This window comes from Pelmatolapia mariae, linkage group LG6, assembly GCF_036321145.2.
Source record: "Pelmatolapia mariae isolate MD_Pm_ZW linkage group LG6, Pm_UMD_F_2, whole genome shotgun sequence".
NCBI lineage: Eukaryota > Metazoa > Chordata > Actinopteri > Cichliformes > Cichlidae > Pelmatolapia > Pelmatolapia mariae.
The window spans coordinates 7,684,410-7,712,063 of NC_086232.1; the positions used below are offsets into that span (position 1 = coordinate 7,684,410).

General features: G+C 39.1%; 1 protein-coding gene across 1 annotated transcript; it reads right to left on the bottom strand.

Annotated features, from left to right (window-relative positions):
* Positions 1 to 256: 256 nt before the first annotated feature.
* hoga1 (4-hydroxy-2-oxoglutarate aldolase 1) lies at positions 257 to 26,714 on the bottom strand. The gene is made up of 8 exons (XM_063475100.1): positions 26,647 to 26,714; positions 26,149 to 26,425; positions 23,523 to 23,651; positions 22,018 to 22,145; positions 20,927 to 21,061; positions 12,340 to 12,436; positions 7,195 to 7,328; positions 257 to 3,336 (listed from the first exon to the last, which is right to left on the bottom strand). Exons 2-8 carry the CDS (start codon positions 26,360 to 26,362, stop codon positions 3,187 to 3,189), a joined length of 987 nt encoding a protein of 328 aa, XP_063331170.1. The 5' UTR covers positions 26,363 to 26,425; positions 26,647 to 26,714; the 3' UTR covers positions 257 to 3,186.
* Positions 26,715 to 27,654: the final 940 nt, after the last annotated feature.

The following is a 27,654-nucleotide window of genomic DNA, read 5'->3' on the forward strand; positions in this document are numbered from 1 at the left end:
AGCAGGTGAGGAAAGGTTTAGGCAGAGGCCAACTATCCCTCGCAGCTTCAAATCACAGTGACTTTTCAGAGACGCTGTGCTCAGTAACTCACTTTTTACACAAGTCCTTGAATACTTTGTTAAAAAAAAGTGACTAAAGGTCTTATAATTGAATGTAAAATTGACACAAAAAAGCGTGTATTGCAGCAAAGAAAGCAGGCCCCTGAAAACCAAGGTGACACTAAAGTGCACTTTTATTCACAAAATCTGGATTTTTATCTTTCACTCATGCCACAAAGAAAGAAATTGTTATAAGGCCATGCACTCTAAAGGAAATTACTTTCTGCAGTCTTACAGACAAGGCACACGTAGTCACTGAACATTCTCTTATTACACAAAAAAATGTCACATGTCATTATGCGGAGATATTCTCCCAAATAAAGGACACGAACTCGGTGTCTTCAATAGCTCTGAATGCTTCCAATATTTGACAAAGCCAAATAATCACAGTAACAAAGGTCTGTCACAGTGAAGCAGTGTATTTTCAAAAAAACAATTTCAAAGTTTCTCAAACAGTGAAAATTTTCAGACCAAGGGTTAAACATTACTTATAAACTACAACTGTGCTTGTAAGACAGATGTCCGTAAAACTGAGTGGCAGGTGATTTAATCAAAACTGTTTATACTCAGAGCTTTCCATCTGTACTGTGTCGTTGTCGCACAGGAACAGAAGAAAACACAACATATCCTCCTTTTTTATGATCCTGTAAGTATTTCTGAAAATATCTCCTGCTAAGAAAGGTGCTAATTGGACTCATGGTAAGATAAAAGCAAAAAAGTGCTATGTGAAAAGCCAAAGGCTCTCATTGCCATGGCTACCTGCTACACTTGGCTTTAATTACAGTAATTATGGTTTTTAACTTTTTCACATCAAAGAGCGCTCTGGTATTCTGCAGCAAACTGTGACCATGACCTGCAGCTCTGCCTCCCACTGAACTCTAGCTGATCTCAGGTCTTTCTGAAAACATTTATCAAATCTATATTTGAGATGAGGAACTTTTTTTTGGCTTTTTGGTTGGCCAGACTTAATCTCAGACATGCATGAACACATCATTCAGTGCTGTGTCTGGCCAAGGAAGGGCACGGGGCACATGTGCTCTTGAACGCCTGTTTGTTTTTTCTAATATTAGATAAATATCAGCACAGGAAATTAGTGAAAAAAAAGTATGGGCATCATTCCCCAGTGAGATATTTTATACACAAACACACACACTGAACATACATGACTGATTTAAATAAGAGCAAAATGATGTGATAGTTTTTCTGTTCCAGATTTTTTATTTTTCAAAGACCTTGGGAGGCTTCAGTGGGAGGCTGAATAAGCCTGAGGTTACAAGTGGCCTGGCTGTACTTTTAGTTTCCATACAATAGCTCTACTGAGGTATTCTGAATAATAAGACATCTCCTGAGGTCAAAGCATGCCAAAGCTGTGCTGTAATTACATGACAATTACCTTTAGGTTACAGGGCATCTTAAACTAATGAGGCTGATGCATACAAATGACTTTCTGCCATTGCAGTAGGTACAAATGTCCAAAGTATAAAATGCATGCCCTGTGAGATCACCGTATTTCTAATGACAAAACAGACAATACTGTGATTAAATAACTCATATTTACTCCACTGTCGGGTGATTTCCATTTACTGTCTACTGCTGTGAGTCTACAAATTCTGTATTTTTACACATCCACTAACGATTAGACAAAGTAATTGTTTCCTAAGTTACACATGAGTCCTGACTAAAGAGTTCCAGGTCCAAGTCCCACATTTCAAAGCTTAAGTCAAACAGGTCATGATCTGCCAAATGCATTATACGCCAATTATACACAAATCTACTTTTTACACTAGGCTGAAAAGCCACTCCTCGCTATGAACCAATCCAGGTTAGTTATTGGTATCTTGGGAACATTAAGACAATGGCTGACATATTTCCTATTTCAATTTAATACGTAAAGATTTGAAGGGAGTTTAACGGAATTCCTGAATTCAAAACTGGATCCATAAGTTGCATCGAGCGACCCCTGGCAGGATTTTCATGGAAATATTTTTTGTGCAACAACTCTAACAAACGGACAGAGTAATCACAAAACCTCCTTGAAAGAAGAAAAATAACAGTTACAGGCTAAAATATGAGGGTATTATTTTTCCCTGTGTAAGGCTGAGGTTAAGAAGCACTTGATAAAAAGTGTCCCTAGTTTGGAATCTCTTATTACATCCACTTGTCCTCTTGCTTTAGTGGAACAAAATATGAAAGTAAATAACTGATCACATGATAAAAACAACAGGAAAGATCAGCAGCTAATTGCCTGTCACTGGCTTCTTATTCTGGTTTGTGTACATTGTCATACTTTTAGTGTTTTTTACTGTATAAACACCTTAAAGTGGTGGCTTGCACTGCCAGAGGCACTTTTCTTCCTGAGTCTGATTGGCTTCTGCTGGCTTGATCCATTACCTGTAATGTCAGCTGCTACATGTTTTATGGTGTAGATTTAAAGACTATATAGCATTGTGTACATATATATGTACACAAAGTCTGGCAAAGTAAACCACGGGGGGACCACCATGACGATGTTTGTTACAACAAACCTAAGCAGACACTTAAATCAACCTCAGCCAGTTGAACATTTTACAGAAGCTAACAAAGCTCAGTATCAGCCGGAAGCTAGCAGCGTCAGTATTAGTAATGGCCCAAAATAGTGGAGATAATTGAAAAATTGTTTTGTTATACTATATATTCTGCACCTGCTATTACGTGGAAAGTTAAAATATGTCAGAGACACGCGGGTGTACAGCAACTCGTTTTCAGTTAATCAGTCGCAGTACTGGTCGCAGAGCACTTGGAGAAAAATTGGAATTGGCCAAGAAAATTTCAGTCAGTCCAGGTCAAAGAAAAAGAAGAACAAAAACCAAATAGAACTTTGAAGTTGGATTCATTTATTTACACATTTATTTTAATGTTTTGGGGGAGTTTTTTGCAGGTTTTTGGATTTGGCTCAATAAATATCAACAGTGGGCAGAACTGAATATTTATTTATTTATTTTCATGGGCAGCTGTGTTTTCCCTTCATGATATAATTACACCAACAGCTAATAGGTCCACACATAGTGACCTCGCTCACACACGCACTTTCGCTCCGCCTAGATCACTTTACAGCCACCCATTGGAGGAGAAGTCCCGCCTCAGTTGCTGACTCTCGGCCTCTGTGAGCGGCTGAAGAGGTGATCGACAGGAGCCACCGTGGAAACCAAACCACTCCATCGCCTGCTTCAGAGCGGGAACTCCCAGCTTCCTAGTCACCTAGCAACACAGAGCTTTAATCAGTCTTCATATACATTCAGGTCCATAAATATTGGGACATTGACACAATTCTAACATTTTTGGCTCTATACACCACCACAATGGATTCCAAATGAAACAAACGAGATGTGCTTTAACTGCAGACTGTCAGCTTTTATTTAAGGGTATTTACATCCAAATCAGGTGAACGGTGGACAGTGACAATTACAACAGTTTGCAAATGCGCCTCCCACTTCTTCTTCTTCTTCGTTTCATTTGGAATCCATTGTGGTGGTGTATGGAGCCAAAAACGTTAGAATTGTGTCGATGTCCCAATATTTATGGACCTGACTGTATATCCCATATGGATGATGTTGTGCTTTGCAAAGCTTTAAACCTAGACATTTTCCCTATTTGTGATTTATATTTGACGGCTGAAATCCACCTGTACCACATGCCACTTCATACTGTAGTGAAGATGGAGTTTTATGATTTAGACTGTAGAGCAGTGACATTTACCACCACATTCACCTTAATGCACACTTACAGAGCGTGAGACATGCTCAACAGCACCTGCCTTCAATTCAGAACAAATCAGAGTGACATACAGTGCAAAACTGACATTTAACCTGACGCTACAAAGATATATATGTATATAAATATACATGGTGCAAAGCCAAGTTAAAGCTAAGTGTACCTGCCTGGAGTCACGGCTAGCAGGTTATTACAGAACACGATCGTTAATAATTCCCCGTGTTTTGTGGCATTACATCACTTATTCTTGCACAAAATCATTTGCTACTTTACTGACTGAGATACTTTCATGGCTTATGTAAGCCAGCCAGTGTTTCTGTTCAGATATAATTTTTCTGGCAAGAACAGTAGCAAGCTAAGGTTAGCCAGCTAGTTAAGTTGGCTGTACCATTTGTGTCCCTGGAAAAATCCTCAGATTTTTTTACTCCATCACGTACAGTTATAACAGCGATTACAAAAGGTACAAGCTGGATTTCGCAGAAGCAGTTAATGCACTAAACAGATCTTTACCCTGCGAATGATCATCAAACAAAACCTTGAATTACAAGAGCACAAGGCTCTCTTTACCATTGCTCTTGCTGCTGCATCTGCACGGAAAATGCCACAACAGATTTCCACAAGATTGAAACCGGAATACCACAGGGTTGTGTTTCTCACCTTTTCTATTCCTCTTCACTACTGATTTTGTTATAAGGGGGTGAGTCAACTGTTGGATTGCTTTGTAGAGAAGCTAAACATGTTGTAGACCTCAACCAGATCAGAGGACTACAGACTGGGTACTGCATATACAGATTCTCATTCATATCAACCAAAGGCAGGTAGAAGAGGTGAACAAGTTCTAGTACTCTGGAATCTATTCACTGCTGACAGTATGGTTGACTGGACTGTCATCAGCTAGGTGGACAAAGCCTTAACTATACTATAATGACTGGAACCGATCTGTGCATCTGCCTCTCTAAACTCAGCTACAAAAATATGTCTTTTCAATTCAGTAGCTGTGCCCACTGTCCTGTATGCATGAGAAACATGGAGAGCAACGGAAAACATTTCCCAAAACCTCAACAAACTGCAACAACACAGCCTGCAAAGGATTTTTAAGATCTCTTACTCGGACTGAGTTACTACACTGACACCATTACTTAGTGATTTCAATTAGGAGGACACATCCTTCACCTACAGTGGATTGCAAACGTATTCGGTCCCCTTGAACTTTCCCAGATTTTGTCACATTACAGCCACAAACATGAATCAATTTTATTGGAATTCCACGTGAAAGACCAATACAAAGTGGTGTACACTTGAGAAGTGGAACGAAAATCATACATGATTCCAAACATTTTTTTACAAATAAATAACTGAAAAGTGGGGTGTGCGTAATTATTCAGCCCCCTTTGGTCTGAGTGCAGTCAGTTGCCCATAGACATTGCCTGATGAGTGCTAATGACTGAATAGAGTGCACCTGTGTGTAATCTAATGTCAGTACAAATACAGCTGCTCTGTGACGGCCTCAGAGGTTGTCTAAGAGAATATTGGGAGCAACAACACCATGAAGTCCAAAGAACACACCAGACAGGTCAGGGATAAAGTTATTGAGAAATTTAAAGCAGCCTTAGGCTACAAAAAGATTTCCCGAGCCTTGAACATCCCACGGAGCACTGTTCAAGCGATCATTCAGAAATGGAAGGAGTATGGCACAACTGTAAACCTACCAAGACAAGGCCGTCCACCTAAACTCACAGGCCGAACAAGGAGAGTGCTGATCATAAATGCAGCCAAGAGGCCCATGGTGACTCTGGACGAGCTGCAGAGATCTACAGCTCAGGTGGGGGAATCTGTCCATAGGACAACTATTAGTCGTGCACTGCACAAAGTGGGCCTTTACGGAAGAGTGGCAAGAAGAAAGCCATTGTTAACAGAAAACCATAAGAAGTCCCGTTTGCAGTTTGCCACAAGCCATGTGGGGGACACAGCAAACATGTGGAAGAAGGTGCTCTGGTCAGATGAGACCAAAATGGAACTTTTTGGCCAAAATGCAAAACGCTATGTGTGGCGGAAAACTAACACTGCACATCACTCTGAACACACCATCCCCACTGTCAAATATGGTGGTGGCAGCATCATGCTCTGGCGGTGCTTCTCTTCAGCAGGGACAGGGAAGCTGGTCAGAGTTGATGGGAAGATGGATGGAGCCAAATACAGGGCAATCTTGGAAGAAAACCTCTTGGAGTCTGCAAAAGACTTGAGACTGGGGCGGAGGTTCACCTTCCAGCAGGACAACGACCCTAAACATAAAGCCAGGGCAACAATGGAATGGTTTAAAACAAAACATATCCATGTATTAGAATGGCCCAGTCAAAGTCCAGATCTAAATCCAATCGAGAATCTGTGGCAAGATCTGAAAACTGCTGTTCACAAACGCTGTCCATCTAATCTGACTGAGCTGGAGCTGTTTTGCAAAGAAGAATGGGCAAAGATTTCAGTCTCTAGATGTGCAAAGCTGGTAGAGACATACCCTAAAAGACTGGCAGCTGTAATTGCAGCAAAAGGTGGTTCTACAAAGTATTGACTCAGGGGGCTGAATAATTACGCACACCCCACTTTGCAGTTATTTATTTGTAAAAAATGTTTGGAATCATGTATGATTTTCGTTCCACTTCTCACGTGTACACCACTTTGTATTGGTCTTTCACGTGGAATTCCAATAACATTGATTCATGTTTGTGGCTGTAATGTGACAAAATGTGGGAAAGTTCAAGGGGGCCGAATACTTTTGCAAGCCACTGTATCTCCTGAACAATTTGCAAAGACCACCATGACCTGGACTCCATGAATGGGTAGACATAAGAAAGGCCAACCAAAAGATCACTTGAGGTGGATGTTCACTGAAGATCTGAACATTGTTGGCATCAGCTGGCTTTGAATGACCGAATTTGTTGGCGATCATAAGCTGCCCTGTGTGCTAACAGGTGTAAGACGAACCAAAGGTAAGGCTAAGGTTAACTTTAAACAGCTTATGCCGTCAGTGTCTGTTGTTTATAAAAACAAAACAAAACAAAAGAATCATTTGTGTCTGAGAAGGAAGCTGGCTTTCTGAGTGGACTGGACTTTGCATGTTAATAGAGGAAGTAACATTTGTGTTGAGTTTAACATCAGATTATCTATAAATACAGCAGAGAAAAAAAAATCAGGGTTGTCTTCTTGGCCCAGAGTGCAATCAGTAAGAGTATTTCAGGCAGAACAGTTTTACCTCTAAGAAATGTGACTAAACCTCCAGTCTGGCACCATTTGTGGGAGTTCATGTCTGCGGTGGATAAAAGCGTGCAATGAGCAGCAGATGGTACTCACAGCGGCATTGGGCTCGATAAGGCGCTGCTGCAGGACTCTGGCTTCCTCCCAACGCCCGGACACACACAGACGCTCCAACTCACATAGCTCCTGGCCCAGCACATTAGCCAGCGCACACACTCCACCGATAGCACCTAGAGACACAAATCAAAGACCGATGAGAGTTCAAGAATCACTGGAAAAGGCATATATATATATATATATATATATATATATATATATATATATATATATATATATATATATATATAGTTTTTTTTCTTCCCTTTTCCATTCATCTCTTTTTTTAGGAACTGTTATGCAAGGAGATATCTTTTTAACCCTTTGAGTTTAAATATTCTTAGTTTGTAAAAACCTCATCTATAAAGAGGGAAGAAACCAGAATTGTTTTTGCCAGATACAAGTTCCTGTTTACAATTATGACAAAAATCAAAGAAAAGCAGATCTGCCAACTTCCACTAGTTTTATCATATCAGACCTTTTTTTTGCAGTAGTTACAGAGTAAAGTCTGAAGTGTGACAGGGTTATTAGAAGGGAGAAAAAATAATCTCCAACACGAAATTTATATTTTTTAGATATTTCCCTCTTTTTCTCTTTGACTACTTGATACTTTCACTGCAACCATTTTTTCATTAATAGTCTAGAAGCAACATTCTTTTTTGGGGGGCGCTAGTTCAGACCTCAGAAAACACTAGGCCATAATGATGTCTTTAGCTGCAAGCATAATCCTTAAAGGTTGTCAACAATGGGCACTTCAGATTTCTGCAAACTAACCTGATGTAGGAGTGAGATGGTATGCTGACAGCTTGTTGTTAAACTACGTTGAAGGCAGAGGTTTGACATGTTTTATGTGTGGAGTCACTCGGTGCAGCGTTTAGTCTGCATATAAAGCAATTCGCTCGTCACCGTGTTGCTGACGGTTGATGGCTAGTGGACAGTCTGGGCTCTGACTGTGAAGGTAAAGCTCTAATAAATATTTAGCACCCAATCAGCTGTGAGCCAGTGTTCTCCATCACCACATCGCCGCGTGTCTCTTTCTGTGTCCCCTTCAGAGTGTTTTAAATATTAAATATAGCATCTGTGGGTAGAATTTAGTGTTCAAAGAAATGGAAATGAACAAACCCAACAATCAGTATATCAACTTTAATATATCACTGTCCTGATTGTATAGCTGTCCTGATTTTGCATTCCAACTGCATGTCAGTACAAGGCAATGATCACTTTAGAGACGGTTGTCTGACTTTTCTGTTTTCATTAGTTGTTTTTCTTTTCACATAGATAACCCAGGCAACAACTGTGTGTCTAGTATCGCTGTTGGCTGCTGACAGACAGGCAAGCAGGCCTGCGAGGGGAAGCTTCTCCACAGAAGTACTAAAGGCTAAACTGACGTAGACTAAGTCACAGTGAAAACGATCCACAATGAAATGTGCATTTCACACTAATTAAAATTTACTATAATAAAGTCACCATTTCAATTAATGTTTAAATATATATAATATACTGTATTAAATTGTAAGTACAGTGTTTTTCTTATTCATGCAGATTATTCTTTAATGATTTTTGACCTGTAAATCTAAAAAGCTCTTCCCCCTTAGTGCTCTCCATTCTTTAGCGCAGCGCTCTATCAAGCTAGAGAGGGTTCAGCAATCAAGGCTAGATGGTGGGAAAAGTGTTCGCTGAAGCTAAAAAAGAAGGTTAAATCGGATCCTTTTTTTATTACTTGTGCTAAGGTAATATTTTTAATGAGGATTCAAACTCAGTTGAACAATGTAATGGTTTCACTTTATATCTCTATAGCTAAACGTCAGCAGAATTAGAAACTATGGCCAGCAGAGCATATAATATGTTTGCATGCAACCCGTGCATGGAGGATTTAGATGTGAGTAGTCCTGTCTCTTTAAAGTTTAAAACTGACTGACATGCATCTTTGTTAGGGTTGCTGACAGAATTCATTCGGACAAAAAAAACATAAATTGTGAGGAGACTTTCTCATTTAACTCACTCTGTGTTGCCTTCATCACTTTCACGCACACGTTTACTCACAAGACAAATTCTGTATATATGACAACATGTCAAGGACCAAAGATCAGAGAACCGTCGGAGAGAGAGAGTGTGTGTGTGTTTGACGGGGCTGGTAGTGGGAGAACATGACTCATTAGGTTCTTGAGCATCTTGAGCATCATACTGATGCCTATTCCCAGGTGTGTTATCTAATCCGAGCTTACAGTACACTGTACGTGGCCAGCATATGAAAAAGGTAGAAGGTACTTTACTTGATATTGCTGCTGCTTTACAATTTAGTGAAGCTTACGTGCCTCTCCACTAGGTGAGAAAACACCAAACTGATTTTTTTTAAATAGTTGTGTCAAAAAACTGATGAGGCAGAGAGTAACTAGTAACATTGTTGTTTTTTGTTGTTTTTTTGCACACAGCTAAGATATAAATAAGAAGATGCCACAGGGCTGGTGTCTTGAATGTTGGATGCAGATAACCCTTCTGTGCTTCCAGGCTCTTTGATCCTGAAGAAATATGGATTTAGGCTCAACAACTTGTGAGAAATATAGACATGATTGTATGGTTCCTTGAGTTTCCTGTGTTTGCTTGCTGTGCTGTCCAGGTTTATTTTTCAGAAACTGGCTTTGAGCAGCCTTATACGGAGGGAAAGGTGAGAGTCATGAAAGTCAGATATAAAGTTTAACCTGAAAGCTGAAGCATAAAATAAAAACTCATCTCAATGTGGCTTTACATAGAAACACTGTGTCCCCTACTGGACAGTGTAACAATAGGACATTTTCAATTTCAATTATTTCAGTTTTTAAATATCTGAAATCTTTAAATCCTATAACAGGGATGAGCCAGAGACCTTCTGCCTCTGATGATCCAATCAGATTCCAGCTGGTTTGTTCCTACTCTTGCTAACAATGGCACAGTTACTCAAGTCCTGATTGGTTGGTTCATGGTGAAACGCAGCTTACGACTCAAATACACAAGCCTGTGCCTTTTACTGTTTTCTAGGGGCAATTTGTCATTTTGTGTTATTAGTGAAACAACTGTAATTTTCACAGCTGTAAAACATACTGTGGGCTATTAAGCAGAAGGTAGCGAATGCCTCTGGTGCCCATTGTTGAATGTTCGTGAAAGTAAATTTGGAACACTTAGAATCTGGACACACAATAAAATGGTTGGCATTTTACTGTGTACGTACTACACACAAAGCAGCTGTTACATCCATCATTTGGTGAGATCTGTTAGAAAAGCAACACTGACAAGCAACTTTTCTCACAGTTGTTTTGTGTTTCTGTATGAATTCAGTGTTTTAGTTCATTGCTACCATCTGCTTTAAGCCAAAGTGTTACAATACAATATTACTGATTATATTAACTATCTGTAATTTGCAGCTGGGTTAACTGTTACATATATAATGAATCATGCAGCCTTTCTCCCCTGCCTGTCAGATGTGTTGCATCCAGATGCTCTAAGAGACCTAGCTTCGCCTCTCATTCCTCTCTCTTTCCTTTGTGCGATAGCCTCCTTTTCTCTGTGGGCTTGAATGGTTGTGTATTTGTGTTTGTCCGTCCTCTTTCCAGGTCTGTGGTAGTAAGGAGCTTGTGTGCCTCAGACCTGCTTATCAGCAGTTGGAAGTTGCTCCACATATGGCATCTCATCTTATTTTTGTGATTTGCCGTAATTATTATTGACCACTTATTTATGGTCCTTTACAACAGTTTTAAACGTCTTCCTGTGTTGGCTGTAATCGACACAAACTATTCAAATTCTGTGTGGCTGTGCAGCTGTATGCTGAGGGAGGGCAGAAAAGTGCAGCTGTACTAGCTGGAAAGTAGAATAAATCAATTAGAAAACAATAACAAGTGTTAAATAAGGACAAATAATAAGGACATCCCATTTTAAGCCATTACTGTGTGATTTAGGAATTTATTGTATGAGCATGTTTAGGACGTGTGGCGTCGGCACTGTAATTCCAGGACAATCAGGGAGACAGGGAGAGCTCCCTTTGATCTGTCTTGAATTTGAGTAGCATATTTCTAAAAAGCAGGAATGAGTGGAAGGACCTCTGAGAATCCACACATCAGTCATGAATCTGATGATGCAGTAGACTTCATGCTCTCATCCGTAGCGGGTGAGTGTGCACCTCAAAGACACTTGTACAGCATGCTGCTGATAGCCCTCTCTCCCGCTCACTCTGCAAGGCATCCAGTACCTACCTGCCTCTCTGCACAATATGTTAGACAAGTCCCTAGAGTAATGTATGGTCAAAGGGAAGATGGATGCGAGAGACAAAATGAAAAAGAGCTACAGCTAAATACTGAAGTACTAGCTAAAATATGCACAAGTGATTTTGTATTGTTGCAGCTTCTGTGTATTTTTAGTGTCTGTGTTTGCTCATTCTTATTAAAAAGGATAGGTTAACTGTTTTGTATTTGTCTCCCGCTGCATTAGCGTGTGGTCTAATTGCTGCACAATTTCCCTTGTGGGATTAATAAAGTTCTATCTGTCTGTGTTTTTGAGGGTACGCCTATACAAACCTAGAAAACTCTGATTGAGACAGGTTTGTATGTCTCTCACAAATATAAATTACTTTCTTCCCTGAAAAACACAATGGGCAAATTTAATCCACAGAAGAGTCACGATGTCGTAGAGAAGATAATTCTGGTTTTAAAAAAACATGAAATGTGTTAAAAACACATAAAACGATGAGAAATGTTCTTTTTCGCACATCTCTTCAATCATTTTTAATTCATTTTCTAAAAATCTTTCCTACCACTTTCTTAACACATACTACCATCCTATGTAATACAATATTATTTCATATGCTGTAACAAAATCTCAGAAATGGATACTTTTACCGACATACCAATAATCTGATATAGCAACAGTCCTAAAAAAAAACACATATAGAGTAAGTCTAAGTGGCCTGAGATGTAGTCAAATTCCTGCCAGAAAGCAGAGATGATCTTTTATCAGAAACAAATATTTATAAATGATTATTATTATTAGTGTTTTTACACTTGTTCTTGTGGAAAAAGGAACCTAAAATCCACTTTTTTCCTATATTTTCACTTTAACAAGTAAATGGTGCCAGTGGATCTCTGTGAGGAACAGCAGTCCTTGTATTAGATTTCTTACCCACACAATAGGCTGCCATTAAAAACCCAGCCGAGCCCGCTAAAACCTGGAAATCCTGCGCCTTGGTTTTATGGACAATCAGGCCGATCCGTGTGATCTGCAGAACAAGTTAAAAAAAATAAACAGAAGGGGAAGAGGAAGTAAAAATCAGAATGGTTTCATTGTTATCACTCCTCTTTTGCATCAGGACTAATATCTGTTATAGTTTCTTAATCCCAGGGGAGGCTGTCACAAGAGACGACAAACCCAACATCTCACAGGGGTAAACAAATCGCTTGAATTGAGAGAAGCACAGTCTCTACACATGGTCGAGGTTTTTAGAGGAGGGGATCGCTGAAGATCCAAAACAGAAGGGGGAGGAGAAGGAGAGAGAGGGAAACAGACAAGTCCCAAGTGAGAATTAAAAAGAGGAATCAACTTCAAAAGATGGGAAGCAGAAGGAGGCGGATGATGGGAGAAGCTCATGAATAACTGATGAGCTCCCCATTTTGTTTCGCCTCTTTTAATTCTCTTTTGTCAATCCAGATATGAAGTGCAGAATCCAAATAACCTGAAGTGTTCAAAGGGAGCATTAGACAACTCTGTGGTTGCTCTGTGCATGAAGCTGAACGCTCCACAGGGAAAACCCACACCCTCCATCCGTGTTACCAAGGAGCTTCTATTTTTAACCAGAGACTGTCAATCAGTTTCCCCATATTATTAATTTCAAACAAGAGGACTGCAGTTGATCAGTCAGTCAGGCAGGCTGCAGGAGCCCCCGCTGGCCTCCTGAAGGCTCGGGCACTCTGGCTATTTAGAGGCAGGTCCTCAATGGAAAAGCAAAATTGCTGCAAGGCTGCAGTCTGCCCTAAAACACGGTCATTTTCTTTTCTTTTCTTTTAACCCTTCTTATTATTGTCATTAGCCTATGATCTAACACGAGGGCATGGGGAGAGTTAACCCTCTGCAGTATGAGCTGTACAGGTGGCTGGTCTGCTGGAGCTTTTTTTAAAGGTTCAGGTCTTACCTTATTAATGTGAGAAATCTCTATGCCTGTCACTTTGTTTGTTTTCCCCTAGCTTAACAACTGCTCACTGTTTATTCAGCTCATTTTGCTGGGGAACTTATTAAATGTGGTGCAGAGCTCAATGTTGTTTGGGTTCATATCCATGAATCTGATTTAAAATAACAGAAAAAAGTCTCTCTAATATAGTCAAAATAGTCATGTAACAAAATAAGGACATCCTGTGGAAACTTCGCTTTTGGACAAATTTGGAGAAGAAGTTGGACCCTATTTTGAAACTGTGCCTACTGAACACTTACTAAACACTTTCTAACTAACCTACTTAAACAACCTAAGGAAAATATGCTTTTTCTATATTTTATTTGCTAGAAATATCAACATGTAGAGATTTTCAGATGTTCTTCTGAGGAAAAGAAACTGTGTTCACAAGCTATTAGTCATCCCGACAGCATAAATGGCTTCTTTTAGCTGTTCAAAAGGGCAAATACTTTCACTTGCAAAATGTTTGAGAGTTTTCATGCATGCACTGCTTTCTTCAAATCCTACAATGTTTCAATCTGCTTTGAATCTGGGCTTCGAATCAGCCATTCCATAACCCTCAATTTACTTGCTTTGAGCCATTCCTTGGTGGTGTTTCTATTGTGCTCAGAATCGTTATGTGGTTGAAAGAGTGACTTCTGGTTCGACTTCAACTTTCACACAGATAACTTCACATTTTAGTAAGCGTCTTTGACAGAATGTATAATATATGCTTAAATCAGTGGCTACAAGCTGGCATGAGTTTCTTCTCATCCTCATAAAATCTGTTCCTGTCGATTAAACAGTTCTATCTTTAACAGTCCATTCAAAGCATATTGCTTGAAAAAGCCTCAGACAAGCAGAGCTTTGCTCTGATGTTCTTTTTGGATAGCAAAGACTTTTCTGGTATGCTTCACATGCAGGTCAAACTTGTGCAGTCTCTTTCTGATTGCAGATATATGAACTTTGACATCTCTTCCAGTCGTTGCCTGCAGACTCTGTAACACAATTTGAAGGTTTTTGGAGATTTTTTTTTTTTTTTGCATCAAACACTCTACTCTTGGGCTGACTTTGCCACTGATTTCATCTGAAAATTATGTCAATTGTAGATAATTTTATGCTTTATTTCAGATCATTCAGAAATCTTTTAAACCTGGTTCAGACTAAAAAATATCCACAGCCTTTTATTCTGAAGGCCTTCGAGCTCTCATAAGATCTGAACATGATGACAGAACAGCTTTCAATAACAAAGTCAAGATCATACATGTCAGATCTTTGAATAAAGATCACCCCATACCCTGTGCCGATTAATACTTGGTTCTTAATCTCGTACCTGTGATTCTCACTGAATGGATTTACAGGTGTTATAAAAGCCCTTACTTTTAAATATGAGGTCATATATTGTATATCAGCTTTATATGAAGACATTTTTTTAAACACAATCAAATATGTTCTTGGTCAGTTGTGTAAAAAAAATCAAATAAACTCATGTACTAGGATGTACTTATGTACTTTATGTATAAAAATGTTTTCAATTTATTTTGATATGGGTATATTGCAAACATTGGGCTACTTTACAGCTCATTTTATAGCATTTTTTATTTAACCTTTTATTATGAAATTAATTATGTTTCTTCTTTATAATGGGTATAAAAACTATATATAGATATAGCCTATATATATATATATGTAGTTCTAATGTCAGAGAGCCTGACTGACATCTTTGATTACCTGGCATGGCAGATGCAAAAAGCCGCTTTATCAGAGAAAAGAGAAAAAGAAAGGAAAGACAGAGTAATAGGAGTTAGGACAGACCAAGGGTTAATCTGGTGCAAGTACAAACTCAGTGAAGAGATCTTTAGGCTTAAAGGGGCTTCATAACAGACAGCTAGCTTTATGTTTACTCCATCAGTAAGACTTATCTGCTTGTTAACCAACTTAGCATCATCATACAGCCACAGCATACCACAGGAATACATCTCTGAGGTTCTTTCAATTTTGCATTGGTTTATAAAATAGAAATTCAATTCAATTCAATTTTTTTTAAATTTATACAGCACCAAATCTGTATAAATATATATCGTAAGGTAGACCCTACAATAATACATACAGGGAGAAACCCAACAATCAAATGACCCCCTATGAGCAAGCACTTTGGCGACAGTGGGAAGGAAAAACTCCCTTTTAACAGGAAGAAACCTCCAGCAGAACCAGGCTCAGGGAGGGGCGGGGCCATCTGCTGGGACCAGTTGGGGTGAGAGAAAATACTGCTAGCATTAGCCATGTTGCTAACCATTGATAGGTGCTTGTCAAAATAAAATAATTTGTGGTCTAACAAAATAAAGAAGAAACAGCCACAATCAAATACTGATGTCTAAATTTTGTTTCCAAAAGAAAAAGAAGAGTATAAAAGTTAAGCACACCAAGTGATGTGCCCATGTGCAACAAGAACGATGTAGAACGAATAGAAAATACTGAAAATACTCATGTAAACGAAGAACACAATCATGGATACTTCTGTCAAAGCCCATCTTTGTAAAATAAGGACTGTAAGAACGTAATATGTACAGAAAGAGTAAGGCATCGAAATATTGACTTTTAATAATACCTATAGGTGGTAAACATAGCTATGTGTTCTGTGTCCATCGTTACAACGTAGATTTGCCACTGAAGCATAATTCATGTCAAGTTGAAGTTATCGTTTATCTGCGTCAGTTATATACATTTAAACAAAGAAGAGCTTTTTTTTAATTTACATTTTTACTCTTTTTTCTTTCTTTAACAGTATTAGATTAATCTCAAGATGAGTAGCTACTTCCTATCCTGAAGTGCACCCCCTTTGATTTATCAGCGATCACATGGTCACAAGGACTCAAGCAACACTGATTGAATTTTAATGTAGAAACTTTGTCATCAGCTTTAAAGTTAAAGCTGTTGACGGTTCTATCTTAAATATATTAAAAAAGACATTAAACCCTCATCACATCCAGTTGTTACTTTTCTGACAGTACATAGTTTGAATTTCAGTGACAGCATGGGCAGATTCCATTTCAATCCATTAAACGTTTTTATAACTACAGATGAAAAGATTTGTTACATCTCATTATGTCTTATTTGAGTGTTCATGGCTTCTTAAGATGTGACTTTAATTGCCTCCAACTCTCTCTTACTGGGATAAATAATAATATTGTTGTTTTAATTACTCCACTTAGAGGAGATAATTGTTTGGACTGCGCAGACAGGTTTGCCGTGCCAAGATAGCAATGATGTCATACTGCTCAGTAGATTCACACATTTTGCGTGCGCAGGAGACACACAGACTTTTAGTAAAACACCCACTGTGTAGGCAGAAGGAATCAGATTAAAGAAGATGAAGTAAGATGAAATGAAACCTTAATAATGCCAGTGAGGGGATATGTGAAAGCAGTAAATAACTTAAGTACATGACAAAAATAACATAAAGTCTTCGAAAGAGTCGAGTGCCTTTTCAGACATTTCTTTGTGCTTTTTTTTGTTTTAAATCAGATTTCAGATTGGCAATCAGGAAAGACTGTGAAGTGTCTTAAGCAGGATTGAAATGGGCACTGTGACTGAACAAACAAGCTACTAAACTACTAGATGTACTCAAACCTCAGGTTTTACCTTCAATATATTGTATTTATTTTGTTCCACCCTTCTCAGATCTGGCTGCTGTCAGTCATCAGCATCGCTATATCTGCTTGAAAATGCAATTGCTGCAATCAAGCTGCTTCTAAAATAGAACTGAAAGAAAGTAATTAAAGAGCATTTCTACTCAGTGCATCCTTATACTGTCAATGTTAGGATTTCAGCACAATGATTTTATTCACTAACGACATCTCCAGGCCAAGTCTAAGAGCGCCTTTGAAGGAATACTTCACTCTAAATGTTTGTTTGAGTTACGAAACACTTACTGCCAGTACGTTTATGTAGAAATCTTGGATACTTGTGCTTCATTTACTTAGTTTACATAGTTTCGAGTTTCTGCTACTTACACTAGCATACACTATTGTTATAACAAATATATAGGACTGCTTTCTTCCATTTGTGCAATATCTCTGAAATTCTGTCTATCCTGTCTCAGAGTGACACTGAAAAACTAGTTCATGCATTTATTACTTCTAGGCTGGACTACTGTAATTCAAAGCTCAATCCTCATGTGAATGCAGTGGTAAAATCCTGCTTTTTCCAACTGAGGCAACTGTCAAAGGTCAAGTCTCTTCTAGCCAAACTCAACCTTGAAACATTAATACATGAGTTTATAACTTCTCGTCTCGATTACTGTCATGCACCTTTCATCGTAATCAGCTGGTGCAAAAAACACCACCGCTAAATTTTTATCTGGCACAAGCAAGTGAGAGCACATCACTCCAATTTTAGCATCCCTTCACTAGATTCCAGTTCGTTTATGAATTAATTTTAAAATCCTTTTATTTGTCTTTAAGTCTCTTAATGGTTGTGCCCCATTTGATCTGTCCGAGCTGGAGCACCTCCCGCCTCGTTCTCTCCGGTCAGCAGACCAGATGCTTTTGCTTATTCCAAAGACGGAACGTAAACTCAGAGGTGACAGGGTTTTTGCAGTTGTGGCTCCAAAATTGTGGAATGATTTTCCACTGCATGTGAGGCAGGCTCCTTCACTCACTGTTTTTGAAATCTCATTTAAATACACACTTTTACTCCCTGGCCTTCGACCCAGTGTGAGATGTCTATGTTACTTTTATGTACTCGTTTCTTGTTTAACTTCAACAACTCATTTGTTTTTCTATATCTTTTACCTTCTGTTATGTGTTTGTCTTTTATATTTGGTGTTATTGTACAGCACATTGGTCAGCCCTGTTATTGTTTTAAAAGTGCCTTATAAATAAAATGCTATGGTATGGTACTTTAACCCTGAACCACTCTGTAGTTATCCTGCTATAGGCTCAGACTGCTGGGATTATGCCCTGAGCACCTCTCCTCCCCTCTCCTCTATTTACTCCCCATGTGTAAATGTGCCACTACTGCATGCCATCAACTTATGTGTACTTTCTCCTCTAGTTTGCACCATTTGCAGAGTTGATTGTTTTTGTGAAGTGGTGCTATATAAATAAAAGAGATCTAACTGAACAATTTCTGTTATATTTCAAAGCAAAATATTGTATATTTCACTCAGCTACATGATGTATGTGTTTTGCTGTGATGAGTGCATTCCTGTTAATCTTGTTTATACTCACGAGGACAGTGTCACACGCGTGCGCGCGCGCACACACACACACACACACACACACACACACACACACACAATAAACATTCTTGCCAACGGTTTCACAGTTATCTTCTAATCTGCAGGTGGTCACTACATCAAATGATACACAGCGATGTGGGAAGAGAAGACTGTAGGGAAATAAAGCTGTAATAAAAAGATGTAAACTGTTTGGGTGTTTGGATACTTCTTCTTTGCTTGGCTGAGTGTCAATGAATAGGAATAGCATCATTTTGATTTTCTATAAAAAATGCAATGAGGTTCCTTTAAGCTGGTCGCTTTAGTTACCATTTAGTTTGCACGTTAAAACTTTTGATGTGAAACATACCATAAAGTCAGTATGATGCATTGGAATGGCTCATATTAGCCGTCTGCCAAGCTAGTATCAGCTAATATCAGTATAAATCTTTTAAATGCCTCGTGCATTTAAATTGAAAAACTAAAGAACAGACATGGGAAACACACTTTCAGAGATGCCGATACTGCATATTTTGCCCACAAGAGGGCACTCTACAACATTCTTGATAGCTAGACACGTGTTTGAAAACATAACAAACATAACAGTCAGCTGAGGTTAGCAGAATCAAGCAAAGCATTAAATAACTAAACATAACAAATGTTTGTTTAACTTTTATGTGTCTGAAAGAAAAAGGAGTACTGGACGCTATATCAGGATATGAGATTTTTAAATAGGCAAATGTCAGGCAGTGATGTTAGAAATGCTTTATCAGTCAGGCTCTAATTAACCCTGGTTTTCATTCACAGATTTGTGATATACACACTTCACACCTGTTAGTTTATACAGCTTAATAATTCCATAGTTTCAGTCATTTTTCATTTTCAAGGAACCAAGAGACCTCTGTGTATTTCACTTTATATCAAACAAATTTGTCAGATGTAGCTTCTGAAAACTGACTTATGACACTTACTGTGGCTTTTTAGACATATATATTTTTTATTTAATAATTTATTTATAGCAGCATCTCATCTTGGATGTTGACTTGACCTTTTTCAGTGCAGCTACGACGTAAATGTTGCAATTTACTTGCAGGCGTCTTATGCAATGATAAAGTTAGATTGCACACAACTTAACGTTTAGGTGGGTAAAAATGTTTCAGCCAGATATTGTCCTGCATACGTTTAAAGGTAGGTAATGACAGAGTACGGGCAGTTTTAGACCCATCAGAGATGATTGTGCAGTGACTCAAATTCCATTATAAATCCCTCCACATGAGTCAAGTGGACACACCTTTTAAGTGGGGGGTTGGGGGAAACTGTCCCCTCCCTGTAAACCCTGGTCAAATTCTCTTTGAACACAAAATACAGAGGTTTAATGAGCTGAAACAATCTGTGCCAAATAACAAGAGCTGGCTCATGCCAGCAAATGTGTTTGTCTCTCAAGTTCTAAAAAATCTTTCTCCAACTTGTCTGCTTCCCTGAATCTGACCCATCACCCCTTGTTTTCTGTGTTTGTCCTCATCACGCCTACAACTGAGCAGGGCTGCTCTGTACTTGAACTACACCCACACTCCAGTCTCCCAGCGAGTGGACAAACATGTTATTTCCCAAATCAGAAATCCATTTGCAACTTCTTGCAAACACTTCCCACACAGACAAAATGGTATTAAGAGCTCGACAAGAGCAAACTGTCCTTTTTTTTTCCCAGACGCGCAACCCTGCAATCAACCCTGCAGGATAAAACTACACACGCTTTAGTTTTAGGTTCTTCAGGAGTCTCCACTCTTTTCTCTTTTCTTTGCAGCAGTTAGATTACTGAAAAACAACAGGAACACCGTGCGCTGTCTGATTGCATAGTTGCACAAAATGCAAACTTTTTTCCGCTTTGTTTGATTTTTCTGTCCAGATAAAATGCAGATGACGGAAAAGAAAAACAAAAGTCAGATTAGTGCTGGTGAGCTCACTGGGGTTTAGGTGGTGTGGCTTACATCCTTTTCGACTGGAAATCACGACGCTAGTTCTTGAAAGAAGCTTTTCTCCTCGTCAGTTTCACTCACTTTCCTGGCCAGGTAAAACGTGGCCTGGCTAAATCAATTTTCTTCCCGACTTTTCAGAATCTCATCTCATGAGATGTTGTCTGGTTCCGTCAGTTTATTATCAAGTATAATCTTGTAAAAGGAATTCAAATCAAATTACATGGAGATCTGTGGCTCTGCTAGATCAAGCAGCATTGGAGTGGCTGCTTGACATACGCAGAGATACTGTTTCACTTGATCGATTTCTTCATGACTCACAGACTACATTGAGAGAGAAAAAGAAAAAAAACCTGAAGTTAAAGTGTTTCTTACATCTCCCCCACTGTCTTTAACACCTAGGATGTTTGGGTGCTGAGAAAGCTCCACCACAGCGTCCAGTGGCAGCTCCAGCCCCGTGTTTGCCGGCACGCTGTAGAGAACCACCGGCACCGGACTGCTGTCCGCCAGCTGCAAGAGAGAAAAACCAGACGTGAGACCTCAAATAAAACACCTGTTGAAGGTTCTCAAACTTTCCCAGTCTTTTCTTCATTTACAGTGAATTTACTAACTCGGATCAGGCTCACACTATAAAAAGACGTGTTGGTGGCCTGGCTGGCTGACATTTAACTATTAAAACTGCGATGGGTAAATAACGATAGCAAATTGTGGAAGCAACAGGGAGCAGGTACTGCAGTCAGAACTGCAGTTAAACATTGTCTGGAGTGCAGTGTTGATACAGCTTCTGCCATGTTTGCATGCATGGAAAGATTCCTGAAAATTAAAACAGCTAGCTCTAATTATTTTATGATAATCAGCACAGGTCCGATCACAAGGCTGAGAGTGAGCCAGGTAAAAACAAAGACACTTTATTCCTTGTTATAGAACTCCGGTTGGACTAGCAGCAAAATGAAAGAATACTCACTTGGTGGTGCTCATTTAATCTTCTTTCATTATCTTCTAAAAACACTTTTCAACTCGTAAATCTAACTGATGTTGAGCTCAGCAAAGCGTAGATAATATATAATAATGCAATATTCAAACCCAAAGGGCCGTACTGCTTTGTTGTAATAAACAGACATCCTTTACTTGAGAGGTGGAGAAGTATTATTCTAATTGATTTTTTAAGCTCCTCATAGAGAATTCTCAGAGTAACTCTTTAATGGAATTTTGCATAATTTTCAGAATTAATAAGCGCACACATTTATATAGTTATTTGGACACACGGGAACATGACCACATGGAAATATAAGGAATTTTTGTTTTTTGTATTCATTTCTGTTGCACCTTTTACCCTCATCTGAGAGTGCTGCAGCACCTCACTTTGGGAAGCACTGATCGTTCACCCTTTTTTTTTTTTTTAAACACCAAATCAAGGCCTAACCCCAAATTTGCGAGGCACTCTGTTTTCGTGTGTTTGCGCTGACCTTTGTGAAGTGATGGATTAGAGCCCGGCTGTCCATCTTCCCCTTGTAGAAGCAGGGTGTTACCACAAGCACAGCATTGGCTCCGGCTGCTGCCATCTTCTGCGTGAGCTGGATCGTGGCTCTGGTGGCTGAACAGGAAAAGGAGGAGGAAAGGAAACAACTTCAACGCAGACTTTCACTTTTGACTAATTTAATCAAGCAGAATCGCTACATTCATGAACCTCCTCTGTGCTCTGCAATAGTTAAATTTACATTATATTACCCCACCCCCTCAGACCACAGAATAATTGTCTGGCATGAAACTGGTCCATGACACAAAAAAGCTTGGGGAGCACTGGAATAACCCGTTTTTGTCTTTGTTTGCAGTATTTTATAGAAGCTGAATTGGGACAGTTCACGTAGTAAATGTGCCTGCAGAGTGTAACTGTAACATCTGATGTAAACACTGATTAGCCACAGCTGACAAACCACCTGCCAAATATCGTTTAGTTTACCCCTCTTGGCACCAAACCAGTGAAGGTATGAACGTGAGATCTCTGAGGATGTCCTGAGGCACTTGGGTCCTGCGCATGCTTTGGGTCCTGTGGGTCGCAGGGTTCCTTGAGTCACTCCTGAGCAGACTGTCCCAGCCACTCGTACAGTAAACCCAGCTTTAATGTTGTTATGTTGGTATGTTACATTGTTTAATGTTGTGGCTGATCATATGTGCAGTAAGTAATGGAAAAAAGAAACCAGGAAGTTTTTACACAAGCAGTGAACGTAGGAAGGCTATGGAAGTAGAAGTTAATGCAGACTCTCGTCTCTCTGAGTGTTTATTATACGTTACAGAATGAACAGCCTATCAAACTGTTACAGACTCCATTTGACTCCAATTATCAGTCCATCAAGACCGGTGACACTGCCGCCTCTATAATAAGCTTCGAATCGCAGTCATTAAAATCCAGAATGGAAAACATAATGAGTCAATTTAAACTTTTAGCACTCATCGTACAAAACTCTGTATTATTCACAAAATATTTCACTTGTACTGTTTTTTCTCCCCGAACGTGCGCAGATCAGAATGAAATTACACTTGATTAACAAAAAAAAATTTTCAAAATGTTTTCATCATTTTGTGCCTTTAACAAAAAGCGTTATCTGCAAAAATAATTAACTCTGTTCACTTAGAAGAGGTCAGAGTTTAACTAGTTTAACTAATTTTTTAATGGTTTCCATTATAAATGCTACAATTTTCCATTTCAGTGGTCGCGATGCATTTGAGGGGCTTTGTTCACCGTATAAGCAAAGTTTGGAGAAGATAACCACACAGTGTGATGATTCTCTGTAATGAGCTTCAGTTCAGTGTCAGTAATTGTTTTCTAAAAATGAAACTTCTTTTAACTGAATTGGGAATTATTTTAACACAACATGAAGCTGGCTAATTATTGTCTTTACTTAATATTGTTTATCACTGAACCCTCCACTGTAAAGTTAAAGCCTGAGCTCATAGGAGCTGAGAGACTTACATTCGCAGCCTGATCCGGCTATCAGCAGCCTTCCCGCCGGCAGCGATTGTTTAACCATCCTCACCACCTCCACCCGCTCCTCCACCGTCAGATAAGGATACTCACCATTGGAGCCCTGAACCACCAGACCTGTAACAATAAAACACATTTTTTATATTTGAGGTGTTTTTTGGGGGAAGGGGTTAGCTCTGTAAAGAAGCTCATATGATCTCAAAATGTATCAGCCATTTCTAGATGACCCACAGCGCCCTAAAAACCCCTAAAAATGTTTTTGTCAGATTTTACACCCTTCTCATTAACAAAGACATTTGAAATCTTGCATACTTCAACAAAGTAAATAAATAAAAGATAAACTGTTGTTAATATTCCTTTAAATAACAGAAAAGCTCCTCTTTTCTCCTAAGTTCACTAATCCACACAGAACTGTGTCTATAAAACAGTTTCAGAATTATGTTCCCCGATGTAAAACTGGGACAATTTTGAATACCTCGTCATCTCCAAACATATTATTATAAAAACACTTTGGGAATGTTGAGAAATGTCTGGGACAACACTGAAAATGAATACTAGATGCCCGTGATCTCTGGGGCCTCAGGCGGCACTGCATTAAAAACATTCTGTCAAAGTCACTGCACGGGCCCAGGAACACTTCCAGAAATCATGCGTGGACAGTTTGCTGTTCCATCCACAAATGCAGGTTAAAGCTCAGTCATGCAAAGAAGAAGCCATATGTGGGCATGATCCAGAAACACAGGCGTATTCTCTCTGAGTCAGAGCTCATTTAAAAAGGACTGAGGCAAGGTTGAAACAACAAAGTATTCTGTGGTCACACGAATCAAAATTCTTTTTGGAAAACACGGATGCCACATCCTCTGCACTAAAGAAGAGAGGGACCATGTGGCTTATTATCTGTGCTCAGTTCAAAAGCATGAATCTCTGAAGGTTTGGGAGTGCATCAGTGCTTATAGAATTCACAGCTTGCACTTCTGAAAAGATGCCATCCCTGCTGAAAGGCATGTACAGGTTTTAGAGCAACACATGCTCCCATCCACATGAAGAACGCTTTGCATACTTCAGCAATACAATGCTAAACAGCATACTGCAGCTATTACCACAGCACGGCTTTGCAGTCCGGGTGCTGAAGTGCCCTGCCTGCAGTCCACACTTCCCACCGATTGAAAACATTTGGCATGTCAAGAAATGAAAAATATGACAAAGAAGACCCAGGACTGTTGTTCTGCCAGAATCTTCTATCAGCCAAGAATGTGACAACATTCACCTACAAAAGTTGAGCAGCTGCTCTCCTCAGCTGGCCGATATCTACAGACGGTAGTTAAAAGCAGAGTGGATGCTACGCAGCGGTAAACATGGCCTCGTTCCCACTTTTTTGAGATGTGTTGCTGCCATCAAATTCAAGATGAGTTCATATTTTTCTTAAAATGGTATATTTTCTCAGTTTAAACACTTTGTTTTCTGTGTTGTATGTGAATAAAATATGAGTTTATTTATTTTATTAAGAAAATCATTCAGCTATTATTTACATTTTACAAACTATTCCAACTTTTTTCTGGAATTGGGGTTGTATCCTCTCTTTCCTCTGTGCCAACATTAGAGCGAGCAGCCTCTTCTCTTACTGCCTGTGTAATAACTGACATGTAGGGCAGAGAGAGAAGCTCTCGGCTTCTGTCTGTCTGAGTCCAGCACCTCCGTGGTGCTGCAGCTGAGTCTGAGGGTCTTGCCGGCCTGCACAGTGCAGGTTTTGCATTCCCCCTCTGGTGTCTTGAAGCTGCTTCATGATGGAGCTATGCTTCCATCAGACTGAGCTGCAGGTATTATAAACTATTCTGCCATCTAGCTACAGCAAATGTGAATGTAGGAGATAAGACCTTGGTGGAGCCGGTGAGTCCTTCTTTGCTTACCTTGAAAAATGCCGTCTATTAAGAACAGTGAGACTGAAATATAACATACGGAGTAGCAGGTTCAATGACAGTGCCGAAGGTAATAGAAAGTGTAATATCACAAGCAACAATAGTAAATGTGCTGACTGATGTGTACGCTTTCTTGATTCTTAGTACAGTTCACTCACCATCTTTGTATAAGAATACAAAACATAATATCAGTATTATGTGTAGGTTTGCTATTTGCCAATTTCATTATAATTAATTATCATTTAATTATTAATAAAAGAAATGTTCTGGTCAATGAAGAATAATCATGTAGAACGATCATTTAGTGAACAACAGTAACATGTTGTGGAAGCAGAAGTGCAAATATGTCCTGCTGTGGACGGAAAGTAAAACTCAGGAGCAGGAGCAGGTAACGAGCACCAGGGGGCGACAAATCCAAATCAGGCCCTGCCGTTACTTTACGTTTTTGCCTCAGTGCTGAACTTTGTCCTGTGTGTCTCGTCCCTAAGCAAATACAGACATTATCCATGGATGTCAGACTGCGGCGCATGCAGCAGTGCAAACAGTATGCTGCTGGTGTTTTACGCTCCAAACTCAACTATAGCTTCATAATGTTCTGAGCTGTGTAAATAAAATCGACCTTATGCGTATCAATGACCTCTTTGTTACTCACACAACTGTTTTTGATAACTTTGACTTTTGCGTGCCTCGGGCCTGACCTTTAAATGGGATCTTGGCGTATTTCTGCAGGTTTTCCTCCAGTTTCTGATAGTCTACGTCCTCCTTGGCGGTGAACGGGGTGGCAATAGGCGGATAAATCCCGCTGAGGTCCAGCCTGGCAGCTGCTGTGTGGCTCTGGGATCGTTTCCATGCTCTGTGGTGAGCTACCCTGCACAGGGAGTTCAGACTTCTCCAAGCCCGGACGCACTGCATTGTAATTCGGACACAGAGTGACTGGGGTGCTCGCTGGCAGTGTGCTGGGACTCTGTGCAGCTGCTGCAACCGAGAACAGTTAATCACTAACCTGCTTCTTCAAATATTGACCACAAATAAGTCATTTCTAAATCCCCGATCTCAACCCTGAACACCTCTATCTCACAACAGTGGGACACCTGAATTGCGTAAAACGGTTTTGTGATAATTTTACAACAACGTCCACATGGCTGAAACCTTAACTACTTTAGAATCAGTTTTAAAAGAATGGTAACACGATTTACATGGACTCTCGCGGAAGTTCAATACACAGCCACAGATCCACAGCTCAGCCCAGGATCAATAAGGGATCATCAACCACAAGCAAGTTTTGAAATAAACGCAAAAGGGTTAATATGACCGATCATGTTGTGGCCAAGAAAATAAATAAACAAATAAATTAAAGTAAATTAAAAAAAAAAATAATACTAGTCTTTTAAATTTTTATTTCAATATTTCTTGTGGAAGGCTGAGACAGTTGTGGCCTGTTTAATCCCTTTAGTATGATGCATAAGAGGGAAAACATAAACATGCTTACAGAAAGATGCTTATTTGATACTTTTACCGAAACTGGAATTTAGATGTTTTGTCAAACATTAACTGGTTAAAACTGGCAATCGTTTAATAACCATAAATGAACAAAATGCACAATATACTCGAATCCAGTTTCTCCTCTCTCCAAAATCATTGCTTGATGTATAATTAAGCAATCATAAAAATAAGCACATCTCGACTGAGGTCATTATAGTTCACTAAAACTAAATTCAAAACTAAAACTGGATGTGGAAAAAAACCATGTTAGTTAATTACAATAAAAAAAATAATTAAAAAAAAAACTCCTAAAAACAATTAAAAGGAAAACTAACTAAAATAAAATCAAAATACAGAGGAAATATTCTTGCAATATCTGTCAGTTAAATTTGGTTTATTTTAATTAGAACTTGCCTCAAGACGCTTTGGTGGACGTGCTTATTGAGATTTCGGGTTTCTACGAGACTCTGTGAGTCAGCTGCCTTCAGAAAGTTATTTGTTTTTATTGTAATACCTGTACTGATTTTCATAATTATTGCCACCGATGTATGTAATAAAAAACGAACTAAAATGAAAATGAAACACATGAAAACATAAAGTGAAATCCACTCTAGAAAAACTAAATGAAACTAAACAGAATTAAAAACAAAAAGTCGAAATGAAATAACAATAAAGAGAAGCGGAAAATACAAACTGTAATAAGACTGATCCTGACATTGGCT